The 21,564-nt window shown below is 49.1% G+C and overlaps 1 protein-coding gene across 2 annotated transcripts; it reads right to left on the reverse strand.

Moving 5' to 3' along the window:
* Window positions 1-981: 981 nt before the first annotated feature.
* On the reverse strand, window positions 982-21,476 carry LRRC45 (leucine rich repeat containing 45). Of its 2 annotated transcripts, none has more exons than XM_024203166.2 (18): window positions 21,357-21,476; window positions 17,555-17,879; window positions 15,450-15,511; window positions 13,601-13,671; window positions 13,170-13,348; window positions 11,716-11,844; window positions 11,005-11,117; window positions 10,348-10,406; window positions 10,155-10,232; window positions 8,205-8,340; window positions 7,853-7,930; window positions 7,536-7,647; window positions 7,289-7,359; window positions 5,028-5,120; window positions 4,298-4,390; window positions 3,049-3,222; window positions 2,819-2,966; window positions 982-2,241 (listed from the first exon to the last, which is right to left on the reverse strand). In XM_024203166.2, exons 2-18 carry the CDS (start codon window positions 17,784-17,786, stop codon window positions 2,045-2,047), a joined length of 2,025 nt encoding a protein of 674 aa, XP_024058934.1. In that variant the 5' UTR covers window positions 17,787-17,879; window positions 21,357-21,476; the 3' UTR covers window positions 982-2,044. The 2 variants fall into 2 exon arrangements, with proteins under 2 accessions (XP_024058934.1, XP_024058933.1); XM_024203165.1 differs by lacking the exon at window positions 21,357-21,476 and adding an exon at window positions 19,194-19,285.
* Between the last annotated feature and the right edge of the window lie 88 nt (window positions 21,477-21,564).

Here is a 21,564-nt window from a genome sequence, read left to right on the forward strand (position 1 = left end):
CCTGGTTCATTCTCTGTTTTGCTACTAATGGCCTCAAGGGTCAGGAAACCTTAAAAGATAGTGACAATGTAACCTCCACTGTGGAGCTGCTACTGCAGTTTCCCCCTAATGTGCATGGCTGGAGAAGTTCCAGCCATCTTGTGCTCAGCAGCGAAGATGCAGGAGTGAGAATCCGCCACAGATGAGACTTTTAGATTCCTCTAAATCCAACAATATTCTGCCAAGAACTTAGGGTACATCTGCACTTCAATAAAAAACCCACGGCACCGAGTTTCAGAGCCCAGGTCAATTGACTTGGGCTCACAGGGCTTGGGCTGTGAGGCTAAAAACGACAGTGTAGACATTCGGGTTCATGCTGGAGCCTGGGATCTGAAACCCCCCCCCAAACACAGGGTTTCACAACCCAGGTGGCAGCCGGAACCTGAGCATCTACACTGAAATGTTTAACCTCGCAGCCTGAGTCCCATGAGCCCAAGTCAGCTGAGTTGGGCCAGCCGTGGCCATGGGTCTTTCATTACAGAGTAGACATACCCTGAGAAGCATCATGTGGGGAGGCCACCCACAATACGAAGGGCTTCTCCTTTAATCTGCTTCTCTACGAGAACTCTCAGAAACCAGTTTTTCCATTTTGAGCAGCTGAGGCTCTGGCCTCTCACTCAATTACAGCTACTGTACAGCTGCAGTCCATGGGCCTCTCCTGGGTCCCAAGGAAAGACTTGGAGCTGAGCAACCACCCTGGGAGTTTAATTCAGGCCCCCTCTGTTTTTAGCTGTGCTCAAAATCTCTGTAACCTCTAGATGCCCTCAGCTAGTTCTCCATACAGCTGCCCCGTTTATTGGCCAGCCCCAGAGGGTCTCCCTGCAGAAAGCACATCACAGAGATCAACACAACAGTTAAAAACAAACATTAGGGTTCCCAAATTTGTTAAACCATGCAACTGATGATTGCTCAGTATTCTAACAAAATGCAAAAGCTCTTTATTTTAAAATAAACCCTGCGAAACAAACCATGAAAACAAAATCAACCCCTAGGCCCAGAGAGAAGGGCACATATTTCACTTTCATCTTCGTTTAAAAAATGTGCATTAAAATTAATATAAAATCATTCGCCATCTCCTACACATTATTTTCTGAAATTCTATAGCCAGGGAAAGAAAACAACTCACACCCTCTCCACCAGTTCAAAGCCAAGGAAATAGGCACTGCACAGGTCACGGACCTTGGGGAGCCAGGAGATCATTCTTTGCAGCTTGTCACTTTAGTAGTATCCAGTGTGACCCTCCCCGCAACGTGGAATTAAATGCTGTTCTCTGCCACTGTCTTGTTAAAGAGGCTCCAGTTTAGGGCAGTGGTTCATACTGAGCAAGGACAGGATCTTCCCTACTTTCCAATATCAACTAGGACTGTAGGGCTTCAGCCACAGCTAACAATTCATTATCCAGCCTGGTTCTGCAGTCACCTGCCAGCATAGCTGATTTTATTTATTACAAGTATGTCTGTGTTACCCATCACCGTAGTATCTGGGCTCACTGTACTTTGCCTAGAGTGACACAGATGGCTCCCAAGCATGGGAGCTGTTTTTGATAGTTCCCCTGTCGAGTGTTGACAAGACTTTCTTTGTGAACAGCCATGGCATCAAAATCAGTGCTGCAGGGTGACACTTCTCTCCCAGGATCCTACAACATAGTTAGTATCAGTGTGTGGAGCAGACACAGATAGATTTATGTTGTGTGACAGGACATAAAAACAGTTTCAAAGACTGTTACAAGCTCTAGTGTGGACAGGGCCTAACACGGTGAAGTGGGAGAACTCAGTCCTGGCTATCCCTACCCCAGCTTGGCTAGTTGCTTTCTTCAGACCTCATTTCTGTCAGCAGCAGAATTTCTGAATGGCCTGAGGGATTCTGTGTCTGTGACCCCCTTGTGCTTCAGAGAGGAGTAACACCACTCTCCTGAGAAACCAGGCATATTCCGGAAGAAGGAGCTGCACACAGATCACACCCCCCTATTCCTGACAGCAGGCACCTGGGATTCCTTAGGACATGCTCATTTCCTAGGGCTGAGGGCTCCAAGGGCGGAGCCCTGCACATAGGCCATGATGGCGTTTTGCAGGAAACTAGCTCGTTGGGCCTCCTCTTCCCTCATCCTGGAGATCTCAGCCTCTTTCATCCTCAGCTTCTCCTGGAGAGTAGAGATTTCACTCTCTTTATCCAGCAGGGCCTCCCGGTGGTTACTTGATAACACTGTGCAAGAAGAACCAGGTTAGCATAGGGAGTGGGTGTGTCCTTTGGCTCATGGGTCAGTACCAGGGAATAACCTGCTGTAGTGGGAATATGCTTGTGGAGGCAGAGTGGTAACAGACACACACAGCACAGACTGCTGGAGGCCTTTACCTCTAGCTTTACCTAGTGGGCCCAACAAGACCCTGATGGGGGGGATGCACATTTGTGTGCAGGTGTGGCATCATGCTCACAGGATTGAGGGTCAAGAGACATGGGTTCTATTCCCCTCCCCCCACTGTGTGAATTTAAGCAGGGCACTTCACTTCTGAGCCTCAGTCTCCCATCTGTAAAATGGGGATAAGAATCCTAAGGCACTTCCAGGGGCTCCCGTGCAGTTTAATTCATCACTGTCTGTAGAGCAACTGGAAGGCAGGAAAGGAATATGAGGTGGTATAGTCAAGGGTAGTAGCCTGTACCATTCGGCCCCAGACTCTCTAGACCATGGGGGCGGGACTAAGAGGACATGACACCTCATACTACTCCCTGCAGTCTGTAAGGAAGGTGCTGTACATAGTCCCCCAACCCCCACGTCCATCACCTTTCAATTGCCTCTCCAGGGCAGCAATCTTCTCTTTCAGCCCTTCCTGTGCTGTCCTTTCAGCCTGCAGGTGTCCAATCTGCTCCTGCAACTCAACTCTCACTTTGTTCACCTCAGCCACCTTCTCCTGCTCCTTGCCGCTCAGGTCCTAGCATACACAGGACATGAGAGACCGGCAACCGCAGCATACAGCTCTGCATCAATGACTAGAATTCCCCCTGCCCTAGTACCTGTTGTAGTTCCTCCACGCGCCTCTTGAGCCCTTCGGTTTGCAGGGTCAGTTGGCTGACCTTGGCCTGTGCCTCTCCCACTGCCTGCTTCTGCTGAAGGCAGTAGTTCTGAGCTTCATCTCGTGACTGTGTCATCAGCCGTATCTTCTCTTCCAAGTGATCCAGGTGCTGTTGCTGTAAAACACAAGCGCGTAGTTCCTCTGCCTCCTGTAAGAGGATTCTCTCCAGCCCAGGGTCACGAGCAGGGACTGGCCTAGCAAGTGTTTGGATGGGAAGCGGAAATTCTGCAGTGTGTGGTGGCAGGGAGTCACCAAGGGACAGGCCTCCCTTGAATTGAACAGGGACCAGTGCCTCTTTCTGATGATGGAGACAATGTTCTGGTGGAAGGGCTGCCTTTTGGAGGAGATGTAAAAGCAAGGCCCTAACCACCCACTGAAGATCCCAATGGGCATTTCACAGGGGTAGGACCGTTAACGCCAGAGTCCTGGACAAGCCCCAGTTCTGGTATTTACATCCTCCCGCCTGGGTTCATTTCAGTTTGACACAGCATTCTTCCTCACTTCCTGTCCTAAATGGCTGGGCAGCATTGCTGTATCTGGTTATTCAGCTGCTGCATCCCACCTCAGACATCACTGCACTTGTGCAGTGGTGAAGTGTGTGTGGGGGTGTATTTATAAGCTCATAAAGCATTTTAGCTTGGGATGTAAGATGCTAGAAGCGGTCTGGGTCTTGAGGAAGACTCCTCACATGCCACACAGGGGGAACCCCCACCCTTGCGCAGGGGGTCTCACTGCAGTTTCCACGGGCTTCAAGTCTAGAAAGTAACATTTCTTGTCCAACAGCAATAGCCATATGGGAAAAATTCTACTGAGCCTAGAGAACTGCAGCAGCACATGAAGTCTGCTGATACATAGCAGCAAAGGGATCCACTTGTCTGCCAGGACCATGAGCATAAGCAGTTAGAATGACACCCTATTACACCATAACCACTAATTCTGTATGTAACAAGTTGGAAGGTGCTGGGCTGCTGGGGACAGGGGTGATGGTTTTGAGACACCTTGGTATGGAAAGTGCTGATATAGCTTGATGCAGACATCTCAGGGTTACTCACCCTCATGAGTCAGTCAATACTTAGGATAACAAGACGAAGAACAAGTTACTGATCAGTTATCCGAGAAAGACACATGCTGGAAAGACAAATCCGCTCCCACCTCCACAGACAGGCCCAGTAGCTGGGTCCCGGTCTTACCTCTTCCAGCCTGGCCTGGCCCCGGACTTTGATTAACTCCTCCTCTGCCTGACCTCGCTCAGCAAATGCCGCTGCTTTGACTCGGCTCAGCTCCTATCACAAACACACAGGACACACACATTCCAGCCATGTTACCATGCAGCTTCAAGCCACAGATGGGACAGGGCTAAAAGTGATGCAGCCACCTCCTTTCCCTTAGGGGCAGGGAACAAAAGGCTTTCCCCACCTAGCGGCTGCCTGGGTCAGTCATTTGATTCACAGACCAAGCTTCAGGTGCAGGTGGGAATGCACCAGACACATAGTTCCAGGGCTAGGGAGCCACAGCCAGGAGAGGCACGGGGGCTGAAAAACCTGTTCTCCATGGGCCTTAGCCCATAGGCAAATACATCACTGCTGCAGGCAATGTTTAATTCCCCTGACTGCATGCCCAAGCCCTGCTATCTTACCCAGCTTCAGATCCAGGACTGTGTTTGACCTCGCTCCACCACTATCCAGTAGAAAGAGTTTTTGTTTAAATAGGAAATCAAATGAACAGATGCCTCAGTCCCCTTGTCTTCTCATCTCTGCCCCAGCCCTCATGCCCCACAGCACACAGGGAGTCTCACAGGCCAGCAGTGGAAAATTTTGTAGAAGCCCCTTGTTAAAATATTGGCAGCATGTTCCTGCCACTGCAACTCCACCACAGCCAATGACTCCCAGACACACAGGCACCCGGACCACTCGCTCTCACCTCCTCCAGCCCAATCCGGATGGCTTCCAGCCTCTGGATTCTCTCCTGCATGGAGCGCTCACTTGCCTCCATGTGATGTGTCATGTGATCCACCTGCAAAGCAGCAGGAGCCATTCCAGTGGGTTTCTGACACCTTATTATTCCTGAGATACAGCAGTCACCCAGCCTTGGGAATAGCACACTCCCCTCTAGCCAGCTACTGGCAAGAGAAAACAAAGCTTCCTCCTTCCCCAACACAACTCTTCTGTGAGGCTCCAACACAACTGAGCAGAAATGCCTTTAAAAAGGAAGCCAGAGCTTTGCATACAAATTCCCCCACATTTTTGAAGAAAGGGGGTTGGAGTCAACTCCCAGGAGCTCAGGCCACCTTGTAGTTTGGTCTTGGACCGGAGCCAAACACTGGGAAAGGCCCAGGCTCCAGTTGGGATGTGAGATGAGGTCTTCCTGAAACAGATCTCTCACGAGATTTCCACACACACCCAAGAACAGTTTGGAAGGTTTTGGTTTTGACAGTTTTGAGAGACCCAAATTCAATCCAGATCTGATCACAGCCTCCTCATCACTGCCTGTGCCAGTGGAGAATCAGTCCCCAAATCCCAGGGAGGAACTGCTAATAGAGCTGGGACTCGAAGCACCCTGTATTTGCACTATACACACTACTGCAATAATCTTGGTCCAAAATATATTTTGTGAAGCATCGTCTGAAAATAAATAACTCACTAGTCAATATCATGGTAAAATATATGTAGCCACATTATACATAAAGTTATGAATTCCCCGTTTATGATGTTACTTGTTCAAAACCAAATAGCCCTGCCAGGGACAAAGTTGTTAAACAGGCCTACCCTAAACAAAGCAATGTGTGCTTATCTCAATTTACATATAGGTAGTAAACAGAACCTTCAAGGGGGGGCGGGGAGGATTGGTAAAAATGCAAATTGTTTGGTTTCCTGCAAACAGGAGCAGGGTTTTAAAACAAAACAAAAAAAACCAACAACAACAAAACATGGGGTCTCCTTCACCACCAGACTGCATGCTGCATGTCACCTCCTCACCGCTTAAATAAAAACTTTACTTTGAGGGGTAACCTTCAGAAGAATCCATTTAAAAGGTTCACTGGACTGTAAAAGAAAGGAACAGAAAATTCAAGTTCTCTCTTGCCAAAGAAATCAGCATCTTTGGGCCTCTGGAAGAGATCCTGACCGAGACGGGCAGCCACTGTGGAAGACGGTGGGTGAGAAAAGCTTCTTGAACAATGCCTTGAACCAAACCTTGCTAGATTCCGCTTTAGACTTGTAGATGTGTATTTTCACTTTTATTTTCTTGTAACCATTTCTAACTTTATCTCTTACACTTGAACTCACTTAAAATCCTGTCGTCTTTTGTTAATAAACTTGTTTTACTATTAATCTAAACCAACTGTGTTTGTACTTCAGTGAATGTGAACTTTGGGTAATTTGGCAAGCTGGTGGGTTTGGTCTCCTTAAAGAAGCAAAAGGATCTTATTATTCCTCTGAATGTTGCAGGAGAGGGCTGGACATTTCAGAGCACACAGGTCTGGGGAAGTTCAGGACTGGGGGTGGTGTTGGGGTCACCTGCTAACATTAAACAAGTCTGATAAAGACAAAAGCATGTCTGTGATAACTGCAGGCAGGCTGTTGGATTCAAAGTGGTTGAATCAGAGCTCCACAGCATATAGAACACCAAGTGCATTCTGGCTGTGTGCATGTCCCAGACAGGGAGCCACAAGTTGCAGAAAATTTTGAGGCACTCAGGTTATATATAATACAACAGTGATACAACCTCTCACTGGTGTGAACTGCACCCTAGAACGTGACATGAGCCGAGCCCCAATCACTGGCCCTGAATTGCACAAATGGGTGTTTGAGACATTTTGTTGTTTGCTCCAGCAAAACAGCTTTTTCGGGATAAAAATGACGACACCACCTGTTCAGTTACTGCCCTCTGGGGACAGGATCAAAGGACAAATCTCTTTGACACCTGAGTACGCTCCTGAGGGCTGCAAAACCTTGCTGGATGGCCTAGCAGCAGGGTGCCCTGCAATCTCTCCTGCCAGGCTCAGGCCAGCGGGAAAGAGTTTCTATTTTTATAAATGGCCTTTTGTTCCCATGGATGAGCCAGAGGCTGCTGGATCCTCACCTGACATCAACAAACAGTCCCAGTAACTAAACCAAAGGGGTCAGTAGCCCAGAGGCCAGTGGGGAGACTTGGTTCAGTTGCTGCTGCGGCCCTGTCCTTACCTCTTTCAGTCGAAGGGATTCCACATCTTCCAGGCCCTGTTTAAATCTCTTCTTCTCCATTTCTAGGCGTTCTGGAGGTTAAAGGAGAGTGGATTATCAACCAAGGTCTCGCCCTGGTACTCCACACCCTTCACCTCACACTACATGTCTCACCATAAATCTTTATGCTCGGACTGCAGGGTCTGGCTCCCCCATAACTCAATTCTCTGATTCCCCCCAGGCCTGGCTGCCCAGCTCCTCCACTCACCCTCCGCCTGCACGGCCCGCAGTTTCAGCTCTGCTGTTGTGTTTGTCAAATCTTGCTTCACCTGGAACAGCTGGTCCTGCTGGGCTTTGCACCTTCTCTCTAGCTCATCCACCTGAATGGAAATCACCACCATGAAGTGAAGACAAACAGAGCTTCTGCTTCCACTAGCACTGGGATGGGTGGCTGGCTGAGCATGGCCACTAGCCAGTGGGAGCATAGGAAAGGGTCTGGAAACCTACACACAGTTAGCAAAGTAAAAAGCATGTTGGGAATTCCTCAGGCCCATCCCATGTTTCAGCCTAGGCTTGCTCTCCTACCTGATTTCTTAGAAGCAGGTTTTTCTCATTGGCAGCAGATAGGTCCCGGAGCAGCTTTGTTTCCCGATCAGCAGCTTCCTGCAAACCAAGCCCAGGATTAGGAAAGCCCATCCCAGACCTCCTGAGGCCCCACACCCCCATCCAATACCACTTCAAAATAACCCAAGTCCCCAACACCATAACTTTCTCCCACTCACAGTACAGATCATTCTCCAGTCACTATTCTGTACTTCACAGTTCACAGCAGTTCATATATGGAACCACCTGACTTCTCATCCCATCCAGCATCCCCTGACATCCCAAACCAGAACGCCACCCAGAATCAAATATTGACCAGCCCCGTCCAGCCCACCTGTTTTTGCTGCCGGAGCGCCTTCAACTGGCACTCGGTCATGCTGGCTTGCTCCTGCTTTGTGGCACTCAGCAGCTCTCCCAAGTTGTGCACTTTCTGCTCAGACAGAGCCAATGCAGCTTCAGTCATCTGCAGTCTACACAGCAGAAGGCACAGCTGAGATTTTAATCTTTGTCCCTCCCAAAAATACATCATAGTCCCAATGAATTCTCTACACTGGACAGCACAGGATATGCAGCAAGACACAACCTCACAGCAACATAGGAAGAGCCAGAGGATCAGCTTGGGGTCCTCCCAGCTCCGTCTCTTGTCTCAGACAATGGTCAGTACCAGCTGCTTCAGAGGAAGGTGCAAGAAACTCTGGAATTTGCAATTACAGAATAACTTGCTCATTGGGGCAGTTCCTTCCTACCCCTCATCAGATAGTGGTTAGCTCAGATCTTGAAGCACAAGGACTTGTATCCCCTAATGTATCTGTATCACATCTAATGTTACTGTGGGTGCTCTCATTATCAAGAGATATTGGATCCTTTTTGGAATCCTACTAAGCTCCTGGCTGTAATGAAAACTTGTGGCAAGAAATTGAGCAGACTAATTTTACATTGTGTAACAAATATTTTTTATCAGTTATAAATTTGTTGCCTTTCAATTTTGCTCTTGTAAAAAAGGCTGAATAGAAGCATCTGATTGTGATCGCTGAGCTGTTTACAGGACACTTAGAGAACTTTTCCTTCAGTTGTTACAGTTAATTTATACACCAATAAGGGGCCTGAGTAGCTCTACTTATTCCTTCAATGTCCTGCCCCTTATATTGCATTTCTCAATAGTGAATTTAATGTGCCCACTGACCTAGGTGTTGGGTCCCTCTTCACTGTCTGTGAGAATCACACCTCACCACACCCCTGCTCTGCTGGCAGAAGTCTGTAGTATAGAACTGGCCTTAAACACACACAGCAAATGGGCCAACTCCCTCCCGCTCTGCAAAGAGAGGCTGCTTGTCCCCAACCCCTGGATAGCCTAGCCCATGTCTTCTCCTCCATACCAGCCCTATACAGCCCATCTTTTGCCTTCTGCCGGCTCTGCATGGTCCATCTACTTAACACTCTCCAGTGATACCAGGTCTTGTAGCTCATTTCTCAGCTTCTCCCATAAATGCACAGAATGCCCCTATTGTATCAATCTGTCAGGCCCCAACCCGCCCTCCCTCAAAACCCCGTACAAGATCCACTTCCACAGGGATCAATGCTGATGGGAAATTGCCAATTGACAGCAGTGAGGTAGGTGGCCAGTGGGGATCACTGACATGATTGTTGGATTTTCCCATCACTTCGACAGCTGAGAGTTCAGCTGACATTGACTTAAGTTTTGGGCTTATTTGTTTTTATGGCTTCTCACGTGGGAAACGAGTCTGATCCCTGATTTGCAAAGGCAGTTGCATGCCTTGCAAGTGTAGTCGTTGTTGGGCGGAGGGCTTCAGGCATTGGCCTTATGACGTGCTCTCTTTCCTGCAGAGACCTTACATGCCACTCCTTAAAAGTGGACACAGCCTCATGGCACAGACCTCTCCATCTAGGTCTGTCCAGTGCAACAAGTTCCCAGGTGCCCTGGAAACTGACATGATTAGCATCCATTTCTCTCTCCAGCCTGCAAACTGCTGGGAGCCCATCCCCACAATGGTCTGCCTTGTCACTATCCCCTTCGACCCAATCCTAAGCCTCCCTGCTTGTCTGTTACTTCTTCTAGTGTGCAAGCTCTTTGGGGCAGTCGCTGTGTTTACTACATTTGTGCAGCATCCAGTACAATGGGCCCTGATCCTGACTGGGACCTCTAGGTGCTAAAAAAATACCGACTGAAATAGTGAGCCAGCTACTCCCTCCTCTCTCCACAGTTCTGAGCAGTACAGCCTACTTCTCAGACAATGAAATGACTGGGCAGATTCTTTCCTCATACTTGGCTTTTAGTGAATTCATGACAGACTGCCGCTCATTCAGGGCTTCCTGTAACTGGCCAACTCGTGCTGCTGATGTCCTGAATTGGGAAAAGAAAAACATTAACAACTTGAAATTAAGACTTCCATCTCAGATTTCCCTCTGAGAACCCGATCTTTCCCCCATGCGAGGCGGGAGCCAAGAGATTCACTGACCTGCTGCTCCTGGTTATTTCTTCTCTCTGTTTGTCAATAGTGTCCATCAAATCCAGGAACTGAGATTGAGACAAACACCAGTGACACCGTGAACTGCATGAGTTTGTGGCATTTAGACCTGCCTCTCCCTACCCTCCCTTTGGGGCTGCACGGGGAGCAGCACCAGCTGATCTCCTGGAAGAAACCAAACTAGTGATCTGATGGGCGTCACCACCTGGTTGGTCTATGGTCATTGATCAAAGCTAGTGTTCTGTCTCAGAGACTTTGTACCACAGGGAGGGAGAGGATGTGGAAATCACATGTATTAACAACTTCACAAACTGGAAAGTACTGAACTGTCCCAGTAAGAGAAAGAACAGGATGAATGAAAATGAAACCACTGAAATCCTTTGGTTCCCAGAAACAAGTGTTTCAGCCATGGGATGTTTCCAATGCAACAATCCAACTGGTGGATCTGTTCCCAAGGGCGACCTCGCCCCAATCTGCTGTATGATGCTGTGTGCCTACTGCAAGTACGAATGCAGCATGTCAACATGTGCAAGTGGCTCCTTGGGCCAAGACTCCTGGTACTGTGCTACCTTACAAAGACAATTCGCAGGAAAGCCAGTGTTCATGGCTGCCCCACTCAAGCTGCTGAAGCATTAGGAGGCCACTCACCTGCTTAGCCTTCTCCTCCTTCAGACTAAACATCTCCTTACTGAGCACGCGTGTCCGGCTGTGGTTCTCAGCAAGAATGGTCTGGCGATCCTGGTTGTGATCCATGGCTTGGTCTGACACAGAGAGAACTAGAGTAGATATGCACATTTCCATAACAATAGAGCAGAGAGAGGTTCTACAGCAGGATGATACCTAGACCCCTGTGGCCTCCGCATGGACCCCTGTTAGGGAGACTGTTCCCACAATATGGGTGCAATGGATAGAGTGAAGGAAGTGTTCTGTGTTAAAGAAATAGCTTCCAAAACCCACAACAACAATGCAGCTCAGTGGGGGCTGCTTTTGGCAACTTCCAAACTGTACCACAGCCACTATGGGACAATACAAAGCCCCACTGAAGGGGGAGTCCTTCCCTGTTTACATGACACTCCAAGATTGCACTCAATCAAACCCAACCATCTCCTCCCCTAGCTGATCTCTGCAGGGAGGAACTGGGAAAATTCCAACATATCTCCCCTTAGCACAGTGCAGCTCCCTGCATACCTGAGTTCAGCACAACTCCTCCCTTACCAGCAGGCAGGGCCTTAAATGGCTCCTGTCAGGGAGTGGGAGACATAGGGCTCCTCTGAGATAGCAGCAGCCCCATCACCATCCATGTCCCTGTGGTGAGAAGAAGAATGCACACGTCTTGCCCACACAACATTGGCCACATACCCACAGCCTTCAGGATGTCACTGGGGATGTTGTTCCCAGCCAGCTCCAGTCTCCTCAAGGTCTTGTTGCTGTGCAGACAGCTCAGTAACGCTCGGCCCCCCAGGAGCCCAATGTTATTCCAACGCAAATCTAGAGGGGCAACAAACCTTGGCAATAGCACCAGCACCATCAAGCCATACTGAATATATTCCTCACACATGGCACCCCTGCACAGTGGGTCAGCTACCCACAGGAGCCTCAGCATAAGCCACCAGTGGGTGTGGTTCAACATCTGAGAGTGATGGAACGAGAAAGTGACGGACGGTGCAAACATATAGCAAATGCAGCTTCATCTACCCTCTCAGCATCCTGCAGAAGGACCTGCAATAAACGCTGCACACACTGCAAAGTCTGCGCAAGGAACCATTCCAGCCAGGCAGGCCTGCAGGATGTTCCCATCACGTCATTATTCAACAAACCCAACTTCCTAGGAGAGACTGCCCAGCCCAGAAGTTTGCTTCTAGTCTGAAAGAAAAGAAACTCCCTGCAGGGAGACAGCACAACAGCAACCTCTGCCCAGTTAGGGAGGGGAAGGGAAATTCTATCAAGGCTTCTATTTGGGGCAGCAGGGCATCTGCACAAAGAAACCTCAGGGCCTGGAATGAGATGCACGAGTCTCAAACCAACAGGACAGTCATAAGCTGGGGGATTTGCTCTTCTCATCAACCCCAAGAGTGGTGCTACTGCACCAGGTACCCAGATTTAGATTCTGTGCTTCCGTTCCAGAGTTTCTGGTTAGCCCCTGCTTACCTAAATCATGAAATCGTTATAGAGGCTGCCAGGGCTGCCACTGGCATAGAGTTTCTGAGCAGCTCTGGAGTGACTGGAAATGGGGAGGCAGTGCAATAGGCAGTGTTCCCTCTAATTTTTCCCATGCATGTGCGGAATGAATTTCATATCACCTCCATATTGGTGCACATAACAAAATTCATGCGGTGGGGCTGAGGGGTTTGGAGTGTGGGAGGGGGGTTCTGGGCTGGGGCAGAGGACTGGGGTGCGGGGGAGGTGAGAGCTCTGGCTGGGGCCGGGGATGAGAGGTTTGGGGTGCACGCTGCCCAGGGGCTACAGCGGGGAGAGGAGACTCCCCCCAGCAGCACCTGGGCTGGGGGGGAGAGGCGCCTCTCCCCTGGCTACAGCAGGTCCATGCTGGGGCTGGGTTGGGGCCAGGGGAGGAGCGCCTCTCCCCTGGCCGCAGCAAATCCAGGATAGGTCTGTGCTGGGGCCAGCGGGAAAAGACGCCTCTCCCCGCTGTGGTAGGTTCGTGCTGGGAGAGAGGCATCTCTCCCCGCTGCAGCCCCAAGCCCCTGCGCAGGGCTTAGTAGGCAGCTGCGCGAGACCATGCAGCTTAGAGGGAACTTAGGCCAAAGGTACCACCTGAAAGTGATAACATCCTGACGAAGGGGAGTTGCTCTTACCCAGCTCCTGTAGGCTGGAATTGCATTTCAGGGCCATGGCCAGCTCTCCTGCTCCCTGGTGGTTAATCTGGTTATTGCGTAGATCCAGCCACTGGAGGAAGCGGTTACCTCCTAGTCCCTGGCAGAAGAGGGAAAAGCCCTCCTCCCACATGCCCAGGCTGTTCCACTCCAAGGTGAGGCTGAGGGGAAAGTTAAACAGGAGTCGCAGGTTAATCTACATCCCTAGGAACAAGGAACAGCAAGAGGCTGAAGGGGCTGCCTCAGCCTAGCTCCTGTGGGGACCCAATCACAGGCCCACCCTAGCCAACAAAGACCAGACTCCAAAGAGAAGGGAGCTCTCCAGTGTCCAGCAGAGAAGGAAGCCCCCGACCCTTGCACCCACTCACCCAGCACATAGTGGACAGACGGGTGGAAGTGACTTTACACCTCACCTTCTGATGGATTTGTTCTGCCTGAGGAGTTTCCCCAAAGCCTCAGCACCCAGAGCTCGCAGGTTATTCCCCTGAAACAAATACCGCAGGTGAGTGGCTTAAGGTGTCCCGTTTCATCCCGCCTGATACACTGGGTGGTGCCAAGGCCGAGTTGTGGTTATGATTTATCACATGTGGGTAACACTGGTCCCATGCACATTGCCCACTAAACCCAGGCTCTCCAGCCCTCGCTTGGAAATGCACAGCTCCTGCTGGTGACAGTGCCAAATAGAAACATGCTGCCTGGCCTCACTGTGACAGGAAACACTTTCCACATGGGGGAGCCAAATACCTCCCACATGGAAACAGTAGTGTCAAATATGATCACCATTTGTCTGTGATAAGAAGGGAGCCTCAGACTCTTGGCATCTGGTGGCCATTTCGACTTTTCACCAGGAAGGGCTCATCTGACAGCAGAGCGAGGCATGATGGATGGGTTTGGGAACTAACTCAGAATGATACTATGTCCTAGCAGAAGGCTGTCTTTATGTTTGTTTTTTTTAAATAAATCTTTTGTTACACTCTCCCCTGAGGATCTGTGGCAAGTGTGATCTATCCAGGGGCTACAGATCCCACTGTACTGCATACACACACACCCATAACTTGAGCTTGGTTGTCAGTGTTGCAATGCATATTTTTAGGTAGTATTCAATCAGAACCCAGATTCTGCTTTGCTAGTATTTTTTAACACAATTTTGGGCTGTATACATAAAGGCAACATATGACAGACCCGGGGCAGATAGTCCTTTCCACATGCAATTCTGGTGTAATAATGTGTTCAGTTCTCCATACCATGTTAACAGAAAGATATTGATAAATTGGAGTGACTTCACAGAAGAGCAATTCAGATAACCAGGGGACTCCCTCACTGATGTTGAAACATTAAAAGACCTAAATATGTCTAGCTTGACCAAGCAGCAGCTAAGAGGGAGACACACAGTAATAATTGCCCATGAGTAAGTAAAGATGGACTGATCTATATGAGAAAGTTGAACCAGTTGTAGGCAGTGTCTACACGATGAGCACCAGAGCTGTAGTGCCATAGTGCACACACTTCCTACACTGATGGAAGGGTTTCTTCGTCAATGTAGTTAATCCACCCCCCAAGAAGCAGTTGCTAGGTCAACAGAAGAATTTGCATCTACACTGAGGATTAGGTCGATTTAACTACAGCGCTGAGGGGTGTGAATTTCCACTCCCCCTGAGCAACATATCTAGGTGATCTAAATGTTAAGTGTAGATCAGAGTGTAGTTAATGTGTGACTTTAAAGAGATTTAGTTAAACTGGTGCAAAAGGCTATGTGGACACACTTCAGATTAAAACAGATGTAATTCATTATAGCTTAAGTCAATTAGGAACAGTTTTAAACTAAACTGAACTAAGTCATTATTAAACCAAAATAAGTGTGTCCACAGGAGTTTGCACCAGTTTAAATTAATCAGTTTAAAAAACAATTTTATATTAAAAGTATGCAATTTCTGTACGTAGACAAGGCCTTAGCAACGGATTATTAGGAAAACCTTCCCACCAGCGAGTTCTACCAAGCAGTGAAGCAGTCTCCCTAAGAGAAGGGCTGGGAGTCCCATCAAGAGAGGCAATTACAATGGACAGGACACCGCACTAGGAAGTGTGCAAAAGGGAACACTCCTGCACTGGTCCCTTCAGCTGGTGGCCTGCATGGGATCATCGGGTCTTTCCATCCCCAATTCCCATAAAATCTGCACCTCTGTAACCTCCTCAATTGCTTTCTCTGTGTTGAAGGCCAAGACTTGTGCTCAGAGTTGCTCAAGTAAAGTCAAATAAACTCACCTTCAAGTCCAAAGATTTTACTACAGTGTTGGAGCAAAGTCCATTCAGCAGATGTCTGACCCCTGTGAAAGAGAAAAGAAGGATATTTATATTTCACACAGAACTTCAACCCTCTCCTGGACCTGAACATGAGGTGTCAGTAAACACCTCTTCACCCCGGCAGCCCCAGTCAAGGGGAGGTAGCTACAGGGAGAAACTATTTCATTAGCAAGTAACTTTAGTGCTGCTGGAAAATGCCAACCTGACCTGGAGACCTCTTTTTACACACAGACCAGCTAGAGCCCGGGTAGAGGCTTCTCACAAGCCCTGCCACTATGATCACAGCCTTGGTCTGAGAACCCTCCTCTAGGAGTAAGGGGGGACTTCAGACTCTATGGCTTATTCAGCCCTTGGTCTCTGCTGATAGGGTAGTTTGTGTAGACACTTCTCCTCTAGGGTTTGGACAGAGATTTCACACAACATTTGGCTGCTACTGACTTGGCCCACACTGAAACTAGTGATCTGTTCATTCCCTCTGGGGCACCTGGCATTGGCCACTGTTGGAAGACAGGACACTGGGCTAGATGGACCTTTGGTCTGACCCAGTGTGGCCGCTCTTATGTATGTTCTTATGTAGAGGGTAAAGGCTCCAAGTCTCATTTCCAGTCCCCTGAGCCGCCAGAAAGTAAATTCAGCAACTGCAGCTGCAAATAATTCCTCTTGCTGCTGTAGGGCTAACTTCCAGCTTGGGTAGATGTACACTTGCTAGCTTTGATCAAGCTATACTCAAAATATTAGCAAAGCTGCAGCAGCACTGGTGGCAGCGCAGGCTAGCTCCCCGAGTCCAGTCCTGTCAGAGAACTTAGGTATGAACTCAGGTGGCTAGTCCAAGCCGCCCCAATTACACTGCTATTTTTAGCACACAAACGCCATCAAAATTACCTCATGTATGTCTACGTGAGCTGGAAATTACGCCACCAGCTGCAGTGGAAACGTGCCGTATGAGTGGAAATGTACAACAGACAAGTCCTCCCAGGCAGAGGGAATGTGCTTCTGGCATATGCAGCAGGGCACCAAGGGAATCACCAAAGCACACAATCAGTTTCAAGCAACTCTGTGGCCTCATTAGTCCAGCACAGCTAGAGTCACACCTCATGCTCCAACTGCAAACAGCTTCCTTCCAACACCCCCAGTCCTTCCTCTTACTAATGTGGGCTCCTAAAGATCTCTGATCACTGTATTTTTCTCTCTTATTTTTCTAAAGTAGTTGTACTCTACAGGGACAATGCAGTGGCAGAAACCCTGTTTTAGACTGTTAAGTGGTTGAGGCAGAGTATTCCACGTGGTGAGTCCCCTTTCTGGAGATACCAGATTGAGCCCAAGCCTGACTGTACAGATCTATATTTAAGACAGTTTTCCGATAAAGCCTTTGCCCATCAGCAACAACCATAAAAATTAAAAGCTCTGCATATGTATTCATACACCCTGGAATGAGGGATTGGAGAGTAAAAATATTGTCCGTTTGAGATTTGAAAGTTTCATCCTAATTGTGTTCAGCATGTCCCTTTAACCTTCCCTAAGCATGCAAGCAGTGCAAGGAGTTTCTGGGGCTCAGATCTTTTATTCATGCTCACAAAATAGTTTGTATGTGGTCCCAGTAAGCGTCTCAGACCCAAGTCCTGAACAGAACGAGACCCCACCACCCACCTTGGCATCACTGGTTGAAACATATGAAGTTTTGCTTTTGTGATAAGATTAGTTAAACAAGAAAATATATCAGCTTTCAAAGCTCAATCAACTTGGTGAGGTAAAAAAGTAAAAAATGCAAACAGAATGTGTGGGTTCATTTGGGCTTAGATAATATTCTCTCTGAGACAGATTAGTTTATAGAGTAAATGTAAGGCCAGGAGATTCAAACACTCAAATTACTATTAGCAAGAATCCTGGATCTAATTCCCTGTGCATGGGGCTGCAGTTTTGCCCATAAGCACACATTTATTCACTCTTCAAAGCAACTTCCTTAAGATTAAGAATTTGACTTTCAGCGTGAGCCTGACTCCCAGATCTCACGGTTCAGACGCATAGCACACATGCAAGTGTCTCCCTGTGGGCAAAGAGAGTCCCACCTTCTTCATTCAGCATGCAGTCACTCAGCATGATATCCGTAAACAGGATCTCGTCCTGTAAAAGCTTCCCTAGGACTCTGCATGTATCCACAGAAAGGCTCTGGGTGGCAAAATCCAAGTGGCTTTGTCCTGGCCCCTCCCGGAGCTCATGTAGCTGCTGCAGGACTGTCTCCTGTGGCTGAGCACCACTCTCCTTACATAACTGGACATAGGCCCTTCGAAACTCTTCCATTGCCACAGCAGGTGCTAATGTCACTCCCTTCCTGTCCTCCACATGACGAAGGACCACGCTGGCCTCAGAGAAGAGCAGGGAATGCAGGAAAACCTGGTGGACAGTAAAGGCTGTACTGTGAAAGGCAAGAAGCAGTTATCTCTGGACTATAGTGCATGGTCCTAAGGATAAGCAGGACTGATACAAATAGTGCTCAGAGCCAGAGCCTTTCCCACCCCATAAACACCCACTTGGAGCCCTGCAGGACACCAGTCCCAACTCCACTCTCCCAGGATAGGGAGAAACTCACTACAGCCTCTTCTCATGTACCCGTTGACTGTTACTGGGATACAGCCCCCACCCCTTACAACAGCCACCCCCCACACACACTCTGTAACTAGGAAGAGTAGAGCATGCTGGGGATTGTAGTTTTGCTCTTCCCCTCTCTTTCCCCCTCCCTCTCCACCCCAGTAACCCGGGGAGGAGGGCATGCTGGGAGCTATAATACAGAGCCAAATTTAGAAATATTACATGTGCAGCCCCATCTCAGAGTACAGATATTGTCTCCTGCGACACAGCCCCCACTGCTCCTCCCATAACATCAGCGAATGGCCAACCTCAAAAGATCAGAAATCATGACATAGACTAAAAACAAATCAAAAGATTAAAAAAAATATTTAACTCCCCACTACTCCTCTCCAGTGTGTAAATGAGAATTTCAAGTTGAAAAGTCAATGTTTAATGCACACAAAAATGCACACCTCTCCCTGGCTGCTCTGCCCTCTTCATCCCTAAGACCGGGTAACTCCCCGATCCCCATTGCCTATTCTTCTTGATTCTCCCCAGACTCATTTCCTACCTTCCTCCTACATTTCCCTTTCCAACTTCCTCCCTTCGCTGCCCCCCCACACACACACATTTTCCTACCCTCCTGCAGCAACCTCACCTTCACACACAAAGAATCCCCTGGCTGGGATGATTTAGTTGGGATTAATCCTGCTTTGAGCAGGGGGTTGGACTAGATACCTCCTGAGCTCCCTTCCAACCCTGATATTCTATGGATCATTGTTATTTTAGAATATATTGTACGAGGACTATAAAATGGAGCTGAACAAAGACCACCCAAGAAAAATAAAGCACTCTCCCTATGGATCAGGTTTTCAAATTATTTTTCAGTGAAGATTTATGTGAACTGCAACGAATGTCTTTACAACATCAACCACCTTGCTAACTGCTGGAAAACCATCACCCAAGCAGTGCTTTCTACATCTCAGTGCAGTTTTTATAGTTTCAATCTTAAATATTATTTTTAAATAACCAATTAACTCACATTCAAAGCATATAAACCATAAATTTAAATAATTATTTCTTTGTATAATTTTAACTACAGAAATATGTGTTATCCAGTGATTACAATAAATTATTTACCTTTAAAATCTTATAATTGTCCAAATAGCTACAAATATATTTTTATTTTAATTACTCTTCCCTCTCACTGCTTCAGGACTTCTCCTCTGCTGGGAACCCAGAAGGACTTCCCCCAACTATCCCCACCCCGCCTCCTGCTGCCTCAGGAAGTACAGCTGCTGGTCCCAGGCAAAGGAGTACTGAAAGGGCGGAGAGAGGAGTCATCAGAGAACAGCTGTGTCTGGGGCAAAGGAGAATTGCCCCAGAAGTTCTGTTGCAGGCTCCAAGGCCCTGCTCAGGCCAGGCAGCAACTGTTCCCCAGCTCCTCCCGCTCACTACCCCAGGACCAATCCATAAAGGAAGGAAGGGCATGTCTGTGTCTTCTTTCACAAAGCTCTGGCTGTTTGTCCAGCCCTGAAAATCAAGGGAATGGAGGGGCTTCCTGCTCCAATAGTACAGTTCCTCCTGCTAGCACCACAATCCTGTGATTCACAATTAATTTGCGAGAGTTAGCAATAGTGTTACATCCATGTGGCAACCACAGCAATTGCTCATGTGGTGAAGCCCCAGCAAGAAAGAATTTATGGATTATTAACTCTCTGACACAATACATGTTTTGATCTTTGGCAGGAAGTTAGTTGCCCTGTCTCTTTTAGCTCTCCTTTCACCTCCCTGTACAGCTATTCCAATTGCTCAGCTAGAAGCATAAAGAACCAGTGCCAAGTGACCAGCAAGTGTTAGAGGAACCACAGCTTGGGAACTTCTGATGCTGAGCATCCATCAAGCCTGAAAATCTCACACAGGAGCAGAACAGCCACAAACCCCAAAGCAAGGCTGGTGCTTAGCAAAACCTCAAGAAAGATGAACCCAACACAGCCTATCACTGGTACAGCACCACACATGCCCAACACCTACCGTCTGGACTCTTCAGGACAGCTATGTCTCAGAAGCTAACTATCCTGACATAAAGCAACAGAGAGTCCTGTGGCACCTGTAAGACTAACATGTATTTTTACAGATCCAGACTAACACGGCTACCCCCTGATACTATCCTGATATACAGATACACAGGGCTTGAACTGAGGCAACCCGCTCCCAAGATGCCATCTTTACTCTGCAGATTGTCAAGCCTTTTTTTTTTTTTTTTTAAGTCTATCAAATGTGACCGAGTGTAAACTGATGCAGCAACATCTACCTCAGGCCTAGTCTACACATAGATTTCATATAATTGTAACTATATAAATTGGGGGGAGGGGCTTTTTTTCTTTACTGAAAGTTAAATTAGTGAAATCCCTAGTGTGGATGTAGTCTCACTGTTATAAAAGTACCTTATACTTTTATTGTTTATTCCCCTTCCCATATGGGAATAAAGTACATTGGTATAAGCATTTTTATACTGCTATCAATGCACCCACACTAAGGGTGTTGTAGCACTGTAACAACACTGGCATAATTAAAGCAGTATAACTTGAGTGTGTGTAGACAAGGCCTGCCTATGTTTGCAGAGAGCCTGGAACGATAGCTCTGAAATGAGTTAACTTTCCCTGTTCACCTCAGTGCTGCTGTCTCAGTTACCAGCCATGATGCTTAAAATGCCAATGCTGTGGCCACTGCTCTTCGAGGCAGAAGAGAGGCTCATAAAGGCAGATGGGCTCTACCCTGAGCCACCAGGTGCCACCTGCGGGGAGAGAGCGGGAGACACCGTCTCTCGCGTTTGCCCCTTGGTCAAGGAAACCAGCAGGGCACACACGGACCGCGGTATCGCTGCCCGCCCGGGAGAGGGGGCGGGGCAGCGCGGCCCGCGGGCGGTATCGCCGCCGGCCCGGGAGAGGGGGCGGGGAAGCGCGGCCCCCCTGCCCTGGAGAGGCGGCGGGGCCATATTGGTTAACCGGGAGGTGGGCGGGCGTTATTGCCGGCCGCCCGCCAGGGAGAGGGGGCGGGGCCGCGCGCGGTATCGCCGCCGGCCCGGGAGAGGGGCGGGGAAGCGCGGCCCGCAGGCGGTATTGCCGCCCACGCAGGAGAGGGGGCGGGACAGCGCGGCCCGCGGGCGGTATCGCCGCCCGCCCGCCCGGGAGAGGGGGCGGGGCAGCGCGGCCCGCGGGCGGTATCGCCGCCCGCCCGGGGCAGAGGCAGGGGACAGGAGAGACCTCCCCAAGCCAGCCCCGCACCGGCGCAGTTACCGACCTCGGGCTCTGTCGTGGTGGCCGGTGGGCGGGGCTTATCCTGTGGCAGGGCTCGGAGGCGCCCGCTGCCGGTTTCGGTCCCGCTAGAGGCGGCTCGCAGCGGGAGTCCGAGCGTGCAAACGGCCTCCCCCCATTCGCCCCCCTCCCCGTTCCCGCCCCTGCGGCTCCGCCTGAGCCCGGCTACCCGCCCAGGGAGAGGCCGCGCGAAC

The sequence above is a fragment of the Terrapene carolina genome, unplaced genomic scaffold, assembly GCF_002925995.2.
Source record: "Terrapene carolina triunguis isolate 2854851 unplaced genomic scaffold, T_m_triunguis-2.0 Scaffold192, whole genome shotgun sequence".
Lineage (NCBI taxonomy): Eukaryota > Metazoa > Chordata > Testudines > Emydidae > Terrapene > Terrapene triunguis.

What these genes read in the sequence shown, in the direction of transcription:
- LRRC45 (XM_024203166.2), bottom strand. Translation starts at nt 17,786, where the DNA reads ATGGAAGAGTTTCGAAGGGCCTATGTCCAGTTATGTAAGGAGAGTGGT. An exon ending in CAGAACAAATCCATCAGAAG is followed by an intron (nt 13,349 to 13,600) that starts GTGAGGTGTAAA and finishes CTTTCCCCTCAG; the next exon opens with CCTCACCTTGGAGTGGAACA. An exon ending in GCGGGCCGTGCAGGCGGAGG is followed by an intron (nt 7,360 to 7,535) that starts GTGAGTGGAGGA and finishes TTTAACCTCCAG; the next exon opens with AACGCCTAGAAATGGAGAAG.